The 15,628-nt window shown below is 45.0% G+C and overlaps 1 protein-coding gene across 7 annotated transcripts in view; it reads left to right on the forward strand.

Moving 5' to 3' along the window:
- Nucleotides 1-13,689, forward strand: part of KIAA1210 (KIAA1210 ortholog) — a 36,286-nt gene extending 22,597 nt beyond the window's left edge. For 2 of the 7 annotated variants that reach the window (XM_087877687.1, XM_087877691.1), the window contains exons 6-12: nt 2,396-2,476; nt 2,577-2,777; nt 4,518-4,623; nt 5,821-7,299; nt 9,372-9,556; nt 10,490-10,565; nt 11,669-13,689. In XM_087877687.1, coding sequence (XP_087733813.1) covers nt 2,396-2,476; nt 2,577-2,777; nt 4,518-4,623; nt 5,821-7,299; nt 9,372-9,556; nt 10,490-10,565; nt 11,669-11,835 — 2,295 coding nt within the window. In that variant the 3' untranslated portion in view covers nt 11,836-13,689. The remainder of the gene's footprint in view (nt 1-2,395; nt 2,477-2,576; nt 2,778-4,517; nt 4,624-5,820; nt 7,300-9,371; nt 9,557-10,489; nt 10,566-11,668) is intronic. The other 5 variants (XM_087877690.1, XM_087877693.1, XM_087877689.1 and 2 more) reach the window with 3 other exon arrangements.
- Nucleotides 13,690-15,628: the final 1,939 nt, after the last annotated feature.

Raw genomic sequence — 15,628 nt, forward strand, 5'->3', positions numbered from 1 at the left:
CATCCTATATTGTCTCTCTGGGTTGATCTATAAAGCCACATCTATCGAGTTTCGTTTAGGAGCACCGATTATTTGGATTTAAGGTTCTGTTACAGCAATATTCACCGTTCTTGGCAAAAAAAAATCCAGGCACAGAATTCGTGGTCATTTAGAGATATGTCCTCACTTCCAATTGTGGAAAATATACAGATACTGATTAACAGAGTTGGAAGGGACCTTGTAGGTCATCTAGTCCAACCCCCCCCACCAAAGCAGGAGACCCTACACCATTTCTGACAAATGGCAGTCCAGTCTCTTCTTGAAAGCCTCCAGTGATGAAGCTCCCACAACTTCTGAAGGAACTTCTGTTCCATCGGTTGATTGTATTCACTGTCAGAAAATAGACTAGACTAGACTAGACTAGACTAGACTAGACTAGACTAGACTAGACTAGACTAGACTAGACTAGAATAGAATAGAATAGAATAGAATAGAATAGAATAGAATAGAATAGAATAGAATAGAATAACAGAGTTGGAAGGGACCTTGGAGGTCTTCTAGTCCAACCCCCTGTTCAGGAAGAAAACCCTACACCATTTCAGACAAATGGTTGTTCAATCTCTTCTTAAAAACTTCCAGTGTTGGAGCATTTACAACTTCTGGAGGCAAGTTGTTCCACTGGTTAATTGTTCTCACTGTCAGGAAATTTCTCCTTAGTTCTAAGTTGCTTCTCTCCTTGATTAGTTTCCACCCATTGCTTCTTGTCCTGCCCTCAGGGGCTTTGGAGAATAGCTTGACTCCCTCTTCTTTGTGGCAGCCCCTGAGATATCAGAAGACTGCCATCATGTTTCTCCTAGTCCTTCTTTTCATCAAACTAGACATACCCAATTCCAGCAACCGTTCTTGATATGTTTTAGCCTCCAGTCCCCTAATCCTCTTTGTTGCTCTTCTCTGCACTCTTTATAGAGTCTCAACATCTTTTTTTACATTGTGGGGACCAAAACTTGGATGCAGGATTCCAAGTGTGGTCTGAATAACTTGTTATTCTTCAAGTTTGCCTCTTGAAAAAGCACCTTTGGGACAATCATGACCTGGATGACTGAGAATGTCCATAGACATCAGCTAGTTATGGCTTGTCAAAAGGATAGCTGAAGAGTCAAGCACCACAGTTATCCTAGTGAATGCCTCTTTATCCAGGATCATGGATGGTGGGGAAGTCTTCTAACCCTCCTTTTCTCACCCTCTCCTGAAATAATCTTATCTTTTTCAGTGTCTATCCTATGCAGCATCTTTAGTGGTATTGCCCACTAAGAGGCAGTAGATACCAGCGTCAACCTCAACGGGAATCATCAGATGGAACATAGCCAGATCTTACTCTGCATCTGTGTTTTTCAACCTTGGCAGCCTTGGCAACCCAGCTGGCTAGGGAATTCTGGGAGTTGACGCCCACCTATCTCCAAGCTGCCAAGGTTGAGAAATACTATACTCCAGGGTTCAGTTCTCTATTGATAATTGATCTTATGGATTTTCCACTGTAGAACACATTAGTTTTAAGAGCTATCCAAGATTATGGGGCTCAGCACAGTTTACAGATTAACAGAGTTGGAATAATAGAAGTAATAGAGTTGGAAGGGACATTGAAGGTCATCCAGTCCACCCAAGCAGGAGAGCCTTCACCATTTCTGACTGATGGCAGTCCAGTCTCTTCTTGAAAGCTTCCAGTGATGAAGCTCCCACCACTTCCGAAGGCAACTTCTGTTCCATCCGTTGATTGTTCTCACCGTCAGAAAATTTCTCCTTATTTCCAGGTTGAATCTCTCCTTAATCAGTTTCCATCCATTATTCCTTGTCTGACCTTCGGGTGCCTTGGGAAAATAGCTTGACCCCCTTCCTCCTCTCTGTGGCAGCCCCTCAAATATTGGAAGACTGCTATCCTGTCTCCCCTGGTCCTTCTCTTCACTAGACTAGCCGTGCCCAGTTCCTGCAACTGTTCATCGTATGTTTTAGCCTCCTGTCCCCTCATCATCCTGGTTGCTCTTCTCTGCACTTTTTCTAGAGTCTCAACATCTTTTTTATAGTGTGGTGACCAAAACTGGATGCAGTACTCTAGGTGTGGTCTTACTAAGGCTTTAGAGTGGTAAAGTGGTAGAGTGGTATTAGTACCTCCCTTGATCTTGATTGCATCCCTCTGTTAATGCAATTTAGGATTGCATTGGTTTTTTTGGCTGCCGCCACACACTGCTGGCTCATATTTAGCTGGTTGTCCACTAAGACTCCAAGATCCCTCTCAGAGTCACTGCTAGTTCCTGGAAAGGATTTATGGAATCTCATTCCTTTAAGAGAAACAGAATATATATACCATTTTGATCCTGCATTTTTTTTTGCCTTAATTTCCGCCTCTCTCTTCTATATGCAGCCTTCCAGCCCTATTCAGCTCTGCAGCTCTTTGAGTTCAGATGAGACAGACGGCGAAGACAATCAGGTAAATATCAGTCAGGTAAATACCGGTATTATTATTATTATTATTAAAAGTTTAAAAGTATGGTATGTAGAATGTAGACAGCAGCTGAAGCACATTGTCATGCCTTCTTCTGTAGGTCGTTTCGGGGTCTCCTTCTAAGCATCACTACTCAGTTCCTCCAGGGAGTCCCGTCTCGCCCCATGGACAGAGGATTCCGGTTGATTTCAACACTCCGGCTTCTCCTCTGGCCTGTCTGGACACCTCAGCGGCCAGGCACAGGATTGCGATGAACCCACGGAAGCAGAAAGGGTTCGCAAAGAAGACTCACCATTCTCTTGTGAGTAGCTGTTAGGACAAGGTCCTTTGGAAAAAGATAGGGGGGGGGGAAGAGAGAGGGAGAGAGAGAGAGAGAGAGAGTGAGTGAGTTAGTTAGTTAGTTAGTAAAGTAATGAGATTACTTTATGCCCAAAAATGGAAGGACGTTTAGATCTCCACCATGGACGAATTGCTGCAAAAGTTTTTTCCCCCCCACAATTTTTTAATTTTATTTTGATTCAGACATCATTTTCCATTAAACAGTATGTTGTCTGGGTACAAATATCTTGTGCAAATATTCTATACAATAACAATTACAATTTACAGCTATATTTATTTTTTTTATCTATTCTTCACTTAATACTAATAGTAATTTATACCATAGTTAATACTAAAACAGTCCTCTTCTTAAACTTATTTAACTTCATTAAAACATTTTCTCTATTTCACTCTTCTGCTTTTTTTCCACTTTTCATATTTATTCTCTAACCATTGATCAAATAATTCCCGTGTGTTATAATAATCAATTTTAATTTCAAGTGTTAACCTATTCATTTCTGCACATTCTAATATTTTCCTAATCACATTCTCATCCATAGGGATCTCTTCATTTTTCCAATTTTGTGCAAATACAATCCTCGCTGCAGTTATGACATGAATTATCAAATATACATTTTCCTTACTGTAAGTTTCTGGTAAAATCCCCAACACAAATAATTCAAGCTTCAGATCGATATGCTGATATATCATTCTCCTCCAACTATGTACATATTTTTGTCCAATATTTTTGGGCTTTTACGCATGTCCACCACATACGACCCCGGTGTCTGATGGCATTTCCAACATTTCGCTGATTTATCTTTAAATGTTTAAAGAATGCCTGCAAAAGTTGATGGAGTTAGCAGAGATGGTTAAATGGTCTGTTTTGATCAAAGGGGAAAAAAAAACACAATTAGTTTTGTTTCTCCTTGGAAACCGCTTCTGGACTTTCTGCTTGGGGCGGGGGAAAAAAATGAAACTTTGATTTTGGGTTTTACTGATTGGATAGATTTATTGTTCTAGATATGGCTAGTTTATACTATGATGGAAAAGTAAAAAGTTGAGGTTGGATGTATAATGCCTTATTCTACTGCAACAGAGAGAGTTGGAAGTCTACGCCTTTTTTCCCTTCTTTTCTATGCTTCTCTCTTCCATTTATCCCTCCCGTTGGTTTCTTCCTATTTGCTTTTGCCTTTTCATATTTTAAATTATAAGCTAATAAAAAAAACTGTAAACCACAGAGAGTTAGATAGATAGTTACAGGTAGACCTCAACCTACAACAATTCATTTAGTGACAGTTTATAGTTACAAGAGCACCGAAAAAAGTGACTTATGACCAGTTTTCACACTTACGACCGTTGTAGCATCCCCGCAGTCTTGTGATCAAATTCAGACCTTTGGCAACCAACTCAGATTTATGGCGGTTGCAGTGTCCCGGGGTAACGTGATCTCCTTTTGCGACTTTCTAATGAGCAAAGTCAACGGGGAAGCCAGATTCCCTTTAACAACCGTCTCACTCACTTAACAACTGTCTCGCTTCGCAGCATAAATTTTGGGCTCTATTTAATTTAATTTATTCATTTATTAAATGTGTTTGCTGCCCATCTCTCTGCAAGGCAACTCTGCATACAGGTAGCCTTCAACTTATGATCATCATTGAGCTTGGAATTATGGTGGGTTAAGTTGTACCGGTCACTAAGCAGGCCATCTCTGTCACTCCAGGTGGAGCAGATGTTGGAGAAGCAGCAACTTCTGGTGCCTGATGAGGATAAAAGAAGCCCCTCCAAAATCCTTGAAGAAGCCACTGGCCAGAGGAAAGCATGGGAAGGTAAGGCCAACTGTGTCAGTGCAGGAAATCAGGAGCCAGGATTGAGTTCCATGAGAATTGGCCCCAGATAAGAGTCAATGGAGTTCAAGGGTGGGAGGGGAGCGGACCGGACTTAAGCCTCTTCTGGGGCCGTAGGGACTCCAGAGTAATGATGCGTTTGACCCCACCCTCGTGCTCAGGTTGGTCATCTCCTACAACCAGTATATGGTACATATTTCTGGAGGCAACCGAGAACTTCCTTGTATTGAGATTTGAAGGCTGGAAACCAGTGGTGAAATCCAAATTTTTTTACTACCGGTTCTGTAGGCGTGGCTTGGTGGGTGTGGTGTGGCCTGGTAGGTGTGGCTTGGTGGGCATGGCAGGGGAAGGATACTGGAAAATCCCCATTCCCACCCCACTCCAGGGGAAGGATACTGCAAAATCTCCATTCTCTCCCCATTCCTGGGGGAAGGATATTGCAAAATCTCCATTCCCACCCCACTCTGGGGCCAGCCAGAGGTGGTATTTGCCGGTTCTCCGAACTGCTCAAAATTTCCGCTACCGGTTCTCCAGAACCTGTCAGAACCTGCTGGATTTCACCACTGCTGGAAACCAATGAGGTTGATGATGAAGACGATATGATGATGATGTTGATGATGATGTTGATGATGTTGACGAAGATGTTGATGAAGATGATGATGGAATGAGGGAGGTACAGCTACAGATTAACAGAGTTGGAAGGGACCTGGTAGCTGGTTTATTCCAACCCCCTCCCAAGCAGATGATGGTGATGATTGTGATGATGATGATGAAGATGGTGATGATGACGATGATGGTGATGATGGTGATGATGATTGAGATGATGATGATGTTGATGAAGATGATGATGGTGATGATGATTGAGATGATGATGATGTTGAAGATGATGGTAGTGATGATGCTGATGCTGTTATCCATTCAGTTGTGTCTGACTCTTGGCAATTCCATGGGCCTTGTCTCTTCACATCTTCTGATCTTGCACTGCTTCTTTGAGTCGTTCCATGCTCTGGTATCAGCTTTGAGGGTGTCCAGCCATTGTGGCAGCCTGATTTCCCTCTACTGCTAATTAATTATTTTTCCCAATGAATTCCCCCACATGGCATGGTCAAGATAAATGAGATGAAACTTTGTCATTTTTGGAAACCCTTACCTTCTCTTCTCTTCATTTTTCTTATCTAGGCTTGTTGAGCCACCCTGTGGTGAATGTCAGTGAAGATGGGACTGACCCTGCATCACCTGGGACCAGAACCTCTGAAGCTTTGCCTTCTTCTTGCACCACTGGCCTCTGGGAAGATGGAACGTCTGTCTTGATATCAGACACCCAGAACTTGCTGGAGACTCAGCTCCAATTGAGCTCCACCAAGCCCTCTCCAAATGTACCATCCTCTCTCATCAAAGATGGAGAAAGAGAGAATATGGACAATGAGGAGAAGAAAGGAACTTGTGATCAAAAAGCACAGAGTGGTCCAGAAGTCACAGAGAACTCCGAATCTTTCCACTTGAAGACCAAAGCCATTGGACTCCATAGTGCATCACCTTCTGCTTTGCCAAAGAGTAAAGTAGAGAAAGAACTTGGAGCAGAAGATAACCAAATAGCTCGCTCGCAACGAACAGATGCCCGAGCAAATGTTTCTAAACCTGCCAGGAACCGACAGAGAGCATGTGATAGAGCTATCTGTGGAGACAATTCTCCTTCTCTGGAAGCAGATCCCGTGTTGGGTGTTCCACAGCTTTCTTTGTCTGCTCTGAAGGTCTCCTCAGATGCACCAAAGGACTTAACGCACAAGAACAGGCATGCTGTCGATAAAAATGGAAGAGGGCCTTCAGATATGGAACTTCAGCCTTCTCAAGGCCCTGGGAAGCCGACGGATTCTTTGCAGGGCACATTGTTGGAGGTTGATCCCGATAGACCTGTGCTTCTGAATGCAGCTGGTAAGAAACCGTGCCTCCTACCTGCGGACAGCACCGTTCAAGAGTTGGGTAGTCTTTCTTCTGGAAGACCATCCACTGTGGGATCTACCGAGGTGGCTTCCAAAACTCGCCCTCCTGTCAGCGCTTCTGGAGCTCAGCTGGGAAACGTCATCACCGAGGAAGAAAGCAAAGCTACGGAGATGGTCAAGACCCAGACAAAGCCACCTTCTGCAAAGCCCGTGAGATTCACCATCGCTCCAGCCTGGCAGAGGTCTCTCTCAGGAGGTTCAAGCTCGGTCGACAATTCCTGCCCTCAAAATTCTCCAACATCTCCCGTAAAACCAGAATTGTTTGAAGGAACTTCTCCACTAGATGCAGCCTCACACATATTAAACACTCCTGAAAGATCTGACAAGGCTAATAGAAACATGGGGGTCCCCTTGAATTCTTCCGGTGAGGAAGTCCAAAACTCTGAAAGTCCCTTTGGAGTGAAACTAAGGAGAACTTCTTCTTTGCTAAAGTACCAAACAGAACATCACTGGGACACCCCCAAGGTGGTGCCATTGGCAGTTCCTTCACCGTCCTCTGTCAAAACCGAAATCAAGGCACCAAATTCTGGAACCAACCTTCAAAACCTTACCACCAGTGTTAAGGGTTTGGTTGCAAACTCCGGCATCCAAGAGAAAAATCTGCAGAAGACCAAAGCTGGAGAAGGAGGCACCAAGCCACCAGCAAGCAAACCTTCAGGTATTTCTCTTATTGAGATGGGAGGACGTTGGCCAACAAGGTAGACCAAGCTAAGCAAATGATGCCATAGAGGTCATTGCTAAGCTATGCAACTTTCATTATAACGGCTGTAGTAACCGAAGCGTGCAAATCTGATTGTGTTTTTCCTTCCCTTCCTTTCCCTTTGGGTGAAGGGGAATCTTCTCTAGTTAGTGTAGTTGCTGTACAGTGGGAAATTGATGGGTGTTGTAGTAGAGCATACAACGAGGTCTCTATTTTGCAGAAGGTCTCAGGCACGAATTTCCAGTTAAGGTGATTTATTGCTCATATATACAAGAATCTAGTCAGCTAATGGTCAGCGTTAAGCTGGTGCTAGTTAAGAGTCACCCAGGGACACGGTGGCTCACTGGCTAAGACGCTGAGCTTGTCGATCGAAAGGTCGGCAGTTCAGCAGTTCGAATCCCTAGTGCCGCATAATGGGGTGAGCTCCCGTGACTTGTTCCAGCTTCTGCCAACCTAGCAGTTTGAAAGCAGGTAAAAAATGCAAGTAGAAAAATAGGGACCACCTTTGGTGGGAAGGTAACAGCGTTCCGTGCGCCTTTGGCATTGAGTCATGCCGGCCACATGACCACGGAGACATCTTTGGACAGTGCTGGCTCTTCGGCTTTGAAATGGAGATGAGCACCGCCCCCTAGAGTCGGGAACGACTAGCACATATGTGCGAGGGGAACCTTTACCTTATACACAAGAATCTAGTCAGCTAATGGTCAGCATTAAGTTGGTGCTAGTTAAGCGTCAACAGAAGTCAAGAGGGGTTGAATTTGGACCAATTGTGGGAACGTAATGACTCCAGGCTGCTTCCTCTCTTGACTCCATCCCCAGGCTCTGCTTCTCCTTCTCCTACATCAGGAGAATCAATCTCTCCACAATTTTAATAGAATAACAGAGTTGACCTTGGAGGCCTCTAGTCCAGCGGTCACCAACTGGTGGTCCGTGGACCACTGGTGGTCTGCAAGAAAATTGTGGAGGTCCGAAGAAAAATGATTTGCATTTTTAATATTGCACTAAATCAAGGGTCCTCAAACTACGGCCCCTGGGCTGGATACATGCAATGAACGTTTGTGTTGCTGCAGAGAGTCTCCCCTCTTCAGGGTCTTTTTGTGCAGGTTGGAGGGGGGCAGAAATTCCAACTTCAGGGGTCTGCTTCGGCCTCCTGGTATGGGGCTTTGGGCAAAGGCTGGAAGGAAGCACCACTGGTGGTGAAGAGCTGGAGGACCTTGTTCCAGTAGGACTGTATCATGGCCTGGAACTGGCTGACCATCTCAGCCCGCTGAGCCTCCAGGTGCCGGTACCTGGCTTTGCATTCCTGCAGGTCTTCTCTCTGCTTGGAAAGCCTATGTTCCTAGTCCTCAGTGATCTCCGATAGTTCTCCCCGATAGTTCTCCTCCCCTCCTGCGTATGGCAACTTGAAAGCTTTGCAAGTTGACGCTTACTAGAAGGTGAAGAGGCAGTCTTAAGAGTAGAGCACAGGTACCGTGTTTCCCCGAAAATATGACCTACCCCGAAAGTAAGTCCTAGCTTGATTTTTACACGTGCACCCAAAATAAGCCCTAATTAAGACCCCGCCTACTCCAGGGTCCACGGGTAAAAATTAAGCTAGGATGGGGATGGGGGGTGATGGAGCTGCCCAATTACTTACCTTCAGACAGTTGCAGCCAGGCCTCGCACACATCCCGACATCTGCCTTGCCGACCCATTTCTTCTGCAGCTTTCCTGAAGGCCTCTGCAGCCGGTAACAGAGCTCCGGATCGATCCAGAGCTCTGTTATCAGCTGCAGAGACCTTCAGGAAAGCCTTGCCTGCCGCAGAAGAAGTTCCTGAAGGCCTCTGTCAGCGAAAAGGAGAGTAGGGGTGATGCACGCAAATGAGGTGAGTCAGTGGATGACATCCCTTGAAAATAAGACCTGGTGCCTTTTTTGTTGGCAAAAAAAAATTATAAGACAGGGTCTTATTTTCAGGGAAACACGGTAGGTCCCAGCTGAGAAGGCAAATCCTGAAACGTGGAGCTGTGTTTTCCATCCCTTTCTCTTCTAGAACAAACCCCTGGAGTGATTTCGGGAAGTGCCTCCGTTCAGCCGACTTGGGTCTCGGTGGTGAAACAGAAGCAGCAAGGATTCCAGGACGACGGGGCGGCCAAGGGACAGAAAAAGAGAGAGGACGCGACAGCCAAAACGGGAAAAGAGGATGCCAAGGTTATAAGTGCATCTCACCTGGAAAAGGTACGGTAGAAATACAGACAGATATTTTGGAGTAACGCCATGTGAATCTGTCGGCGTGTGGAATGCCACGGAAATAATGGAGTCCTCCACTTAGAATTGTTCTAAGAGCCTTGGTGGTGCAGAGGACTACGTGCTGTTACGTAGCACTTGGCTGCCAGCTGCCTGCAATTAGTGCGAGTTCAAATCTCACCAGGCTCAAGGTTGACTCAGCCTTCCATCCTTCCGAGGTGGGTAAATTGAGGACCCGGATTGTGGGGGCAATAAGCTGACTTTGTAGAAACTCCGCTTATGGGGGGGCCAAAAGCCCTAATAAGCAGGTATATACAAAAGAATGAAGGCTATTGCTATAAGTGCATTGTAAGTCGCCCTGAGTCTTCGGAGAAGGGCGGCATATAAATTGAACTAATAAATAAATAAATAAATGTTCATTTAGTGACCATAAGCAACTTATGACCGACCATTGCAGCCTCCCCATGGTCACGTGATCAAATTCAGACACTTGGCAACTGACTCGTATTTATGACAGTTGCAGTGATCCCCCTTTTGCGACCGTCTGACAAGGAAAGTCAATGGGGAAAACCAGCTTCACTTAACAACCGGGTTACTAATTTAACAGTTGCGGTCATTCACTGAAGCACTGAAGCAAGAAAGGTCGTAAAATAGGACAAAACTCTGTCTTGCTCAGCTATGGAAATGTCGAGTCAGTTGTGGTCGTAAGTTGAGGATTACTTATATTGCAAGCTGCCTCACATAAAGGGTGGATCTATCTATCCCGTTGGTGCGAGCCTTCAGAAAACTCTCCCATATCCTCCTGAAAAATCTTTTAAATTTTAAATGTAATGTTTTTTTAAAAAGCTTTTTAAAATTTAATGTTTTCTAATTTTAAAAAAAATTAAATTGTATCTTTCTTTTTTTACTTTACAACAACTACAGAAAACTGGCCCTAACCAAAATGTGTGTCTATTGGAGAGTAAAGTACCGTTGAAGTCAGCGCCATTGGCTGCCAAAGGTAATAACAGAATAGAATAGTTGGAAGGGCCCTTGGAGGTCTTCTAGTCCAACCCCCTGCTCAAGCAGGAAACCCTACACCACTTCAGACAAATGGTTATCCAACATCTTCTTTAAAACTTCCAGTGTTGGAGCATTCACAACTTCTGGAGGCAAGTTGTTCCACTGATTAATTGTTCTGTCAGGAAATTTCTCCTTAGTTCTAAGTTGCTTCTCTCCTTGATGAGTTTCCACCCATTGCTTCTTGTTTTACCTTTAGGTGCTTTGGATAATAGTTTGACTCTTTCTTTTTTGTGGCAACCCCTGAGATATTGGAAGACTGCTATCATGTCTCCCCTAGTCCTTCTTTTCATTAAACTAGACATGCCCAGTTCCTGCAACCGTTCTTCATATGTTTTAGCCTCCAGTCCCCTAATCCTCTTGGTTGCTCTTCTCTGCACTCTTTCTAGAGTCTCCACATCTTTTTTACATCGTGGCGACCAAAACTGGATGCAGGATTCCAAGCGTGGCCTTAGCAAGGCCTTATAAAGTGGTATTAACACTTCACGTGATTTTGATTCTCTCCCTCTGTTTATGCAGCCTAGAACTGTGTTGGCTTTTTTGGCAGCTGCTGCACACAGGAAGGGAAAGAAGGAAGGAAGGGACAAAGAAAGAGGAAGGAAGGAAGGAAGGAAGGAAGGAAGGGACACAGAAAGAGGAAGGAAGGAAGGAAGGAAGGAAGGAAGGGACAAAGAAAGAGGAAGGAAGGAAGGAAGGAAGAGAAAGAGATAAGGAAGGGAAGGAAGAAAGACAAAGAAAGAAAGAAAGGAAGGCAGAGAGATGGATGGAAGGAAAAGACAGAGATAAGGAAGGGAGGAAGGAAGGAAGGAAGGAAGGAAGGAAGGAAGGAAGATAGAGAAGAAAAGAAGCAGAAAAAAGGAAAATGGGAAAGAAGGAGGAAAAGGAGGAAGGAAGAGAGGAAGCAAAACGTTTAAAAAAAAATTAAAAAAGGAAAATTGCCTTTTGGAAAAAAAGCATCTTGGGAAACAACCCAAAAACGATGTGATTCTTCTTAGGTGTCCGTAGCCTTCAGACGTTCTTGATGCCCCACATTTTTTTTTTCAGAAGGACGTGCCAGAATCCTCCCCCAGGAAGGTCCTCGGGTGGAAAAGGACACCAGATTACCACCAATCCTTCCCGTGGCCTCCTGCAGCTCCACCGAACCTCCGTGGCTGTCTCTGGCTAAGAAGAAGGCCAAAGCATGGAGCGAAATGCCTCAAACCGTTCAATAGCCGATGGAAAACACACACACACCAATCTTCTCACAATCTGCTGCCGGTAGCAGTGTTAGTAGCTGAAAGTTGTCCGCGGACATGTTTGTCTGAGAAACGGGAAAATTGGTTCCAGCAGGAAACACGATCACGTTTTACACTTTGAATTCCTAAAAGAATTTGGCGTTTTTGCCAAAATCTGTGGCTTAGCCCAACCATCCGAGGTCATTTCCCTGCTTGCTGTCCGCCGGGGGCCACAATCCAGGGGTGAAATCCAGCAGGTTCTGACAGGTTCTAGAGAACCGGTAGCAGAAATTTTGAGCAGTTGGGAGAACCAGCAAATGCCACCTCTGGCTGGCCCGAGTCGGGGGAGAATGGAGATTTTGCAGTATCCTTCCCCCAGGAATGGGAAGGGAATGGGGATTTTGCAGTATCCTTCCCCTGGAGTGGGGAGGGAATGTGGATTTTGCAGTATCCTTCCCCTGCCACGCCCACCAAGCCACACCACGCCCAAAGAACCTGTAATAAAATAATTTGAATTCCACCACTGGCTGGGGGGGATCCACTGTCTCCAGTGAAGGAAGGAGAGTCCAAGGAGAGTGCCAAACCTGTTCTGTCCCCAACCACACGCACACACACCAACAGACGTTCAAGAGTTAAAGGGCAAACCAGCTGGCAAAATCCTTTTCCTCTGTTGCGCGTGCTTATCTCTGCGACGCTGGCGTGGATCCAGCCAAGACTCATTACCCTCATCACTGTCCATCTACGGCTGCGTGGACGTGCTTGGCCCTGGCCCTATCTCTTGCCCTTCAGCGGACACCGAAGGCATTTCCAGAGAGGAGGGTCCTGGAGAGGGAGGCCTTGCCAACTCCTCTTCTTCACTCTCGGAGTCCTCTCCTGCCGATGACACAGGCTCAGGTAATGGAGCCACAACAAAACTCTCATCCTTCGCTGTACCTCTCAGGCCACGTGGAGAACTCCTGGATGGTGGCTCAAGGCTGTCCAGAGCCTTAGGCAGCGGACGGCAAATAAGTTTGTTTTGCTAGCCCTCTGCCAATGAAAATGGGAGCTCGGGAGGGGCGCAAACTCCATTTTCGGCTGCGACGGCGGCTTTCTGCAGCACTCTGCCACACAGCCGCCACCAGGTTGTAGATCAGCGCCCAGTCGGCCTGGGCCAGGCTGAGGCACTGTGGGCCGGCCTTTTGCTGTTCCAGGGGAGCCCCGAGGGCCAGATTTAAGCACTCTGTGGGCCGGATCTGCCCCCCCTCTGGCAGTGGTGGGTTGCTCCCGGTTCGGTCCGGTTCTTGCGAACCGGTAGTAATGGCGGCGGGAAGCTCCGCCCAGCCACCCGAGTGTCATCATGAACAATTTGCATATGCAGAAGCCACCCCTGGCTCCCCGTGCCTCGAGTTTGATACCCCTGATCTAGGCCAATTCTTCTCAGATTTGACCACTTGAAGATGGATGGGCTTCAACTCTCAAAGTTGGCTGGCTTGAAGTGCACCCATCTTCAGGTTGGCAAACCCTGACAACTATGAATCCTGGCTTGTAGTTCTCCAATGGTGAAGATACTTACCTCTGTTCTCTGCCCACGTCAATAGACTGTCTTATTGTAGTGGATATTTTTTGTTTTTATTTTTGAAGCTACCAGATCAAGAAATCGGTCCTGCAATTAACTCTTCGCTCTTGGAATTAACCCATTTCAATCCTACCCCCCCGACCGCTTGCCCTAACTTCCCAACTCTAGAGGGACATCTCTTTTGCTCTCTGCACAAGCGATCAGAAAAGCAATACGTCTTTTATATTTTTCTCGTCTTGTTACGGTTAGGATTTTTTTTTTTTTAAAAAATGTCAATAAATAGCTTTTAAATACAAGGTAAGTCGATGCTGTTGGTTTATTTTCACGAGTCTTGTCTTTCTGGATCTCCCAACTTTTTGTATTTTTTTGTTTTTCTTTTATTCTAGAATAGAAAATAGAATAGAAATAGAATAGAATATGAAATGGAATAAGGAATGGAATAAGGAATAGAATAGAATAGAATAAGGAATGGAATAGAATAGAATAAGAATAGAATAGAATAGAATAGAATAGAATAGAATAGAATAGAATAGAATATGAAATGGAATAAGGAATGGAATGGAATAGAATAGGAAGTGGAATAAGGAATGGAAAATGGAATGAAATAAGGAATGGAACAAGGAATAGAATAGAATAGAATAGAATAGAATAGAATAGAATAGAATATGAAATGGAATAAGGAATGGAAAATGGAATGAAATAAGGAATGGAACAAGGAATAGAATAGAATATGAAATGGAATAAGGAATGGAATAGAATAGAAGAGTAGAATAGAATATGAAATGGAATAAGGAATAGAATAGAATAGGAAATGGAATAAGGAATAGAATAGAATAATGAAATGGAGTAAGGAATGGAACAAGGAATGGAACAAGGAATAGAATAGAATATAGAATAGAATAGAATAACAAGAGTTGGAAGGGACCTTGGAGGTCTTCTAGTCCAACCCCCTGTTCAGGTAGGAAACCCTCCACCACTTCAGACAAATGGTTATCCAACATCTTAACAATTTCCAGTGTTGGAGCATTCACAATTTCTCCAAAATGCTCCAGTCGTCTCCTGGGCTTTGATACAGGTAAGTCCTTGACTTACGGCTTGTCAATGAGTGACTGTTTGCAGTTATGACGGTTCCACCAAAAGCTACTTACGACACTGTTCTGAAGTTATGACATCACACACACACACATCCCAACGGTCACCCGACTGCATTTTGGAAACTCGGCGACTGGAGTGCAATTATGGCTATTTGCAGCACCCTGCAATCCCATGATAATTTAAGATGTTTTCCTCCTAGATCCATGATGGCAAACCTACGGCACGCGTGCCACAGGTAGCTTCGTAGCCATATCAGTGGGCACGGCAGCTCAGCTCTGGCGCTTCAGGCGAAGGATACTGCAAAATCCCCATTCCCTCCCCACTCCTGGGGGAAGGATACTGCAAAATCTCCATTCCCACCCAACTCTGGGCCAGAGGTGGCATTTGCCGGTTCTCCGAACTACTCAAAATTTCCACTACCAGTTCTCTAGAACCTGTCAGAACCTGCTGGATTTCACCCCTGCCCGGGTGGGGTGGGGTAGAGTGGGTATTGCAGTGGTCGTAACTTCAAAACCAGGTCATAAGTAGTTTTTGGGGGTGCAGTCTATCTTTGAACTGTTACTAAAGTTGACTGCAACCACAACTATCCTGCTTCCCCTGATAATAAGCCCAATTGGGCTTTTGAGCGTATGTGCTAAAATAAGACCTCACCTGAAAATAAACCCTCCCTGAAAATAAACCCATCCCCACATCTCTGTGGGAGCCCCAGCCCTGTGGAATGAACTGCCCCCGGAAATACGTAAGATCTCCGACCTCCGGGTGTTTCGCTGTGCACTGAAAACCCTGTTGTTCCGCCAGGCTGGGTTATCAACATAATAATTTTAAATTGGGGTATTTTAAATTTGTGGGGTTTTAAATTGAGCCAAATTTATTTAATTATTTTAAATTTTTAATCCATGTTTTGTCTTGTGTTTTTAAATAGGCTGTACACCGCCTTGAGTCCTTCGGGAGAAGGGCGGTATAGAAATAAAATTATTATTATTTATTATTAAATGCAGGCACAGCCAGTCCCCGCCATTACCTCTGGTTAGGGTTAGGGAGACAGAGCTGGAAATCAGGTAAGACGGCAAGAGGAGCCCCGTCTTGCTCCATGCGCCCCAAAATAATAAGACATCCCCGAAAATAAGGCCAAGCGCTTAT

Source organism: Pantherophis guttatus, chromosome 12 (assembly GCF_059756535.1).
Source record: "Pantherophis guttatus breed Tessera chromosome 12, ASM5975653v1, whole genome shotgun sequence".
NCBI lineage: Eukaryota > Metazoa > Chordata > Lepidosauria > Squamata > Colubridae > Pantherophis > Pantherophis guttatus.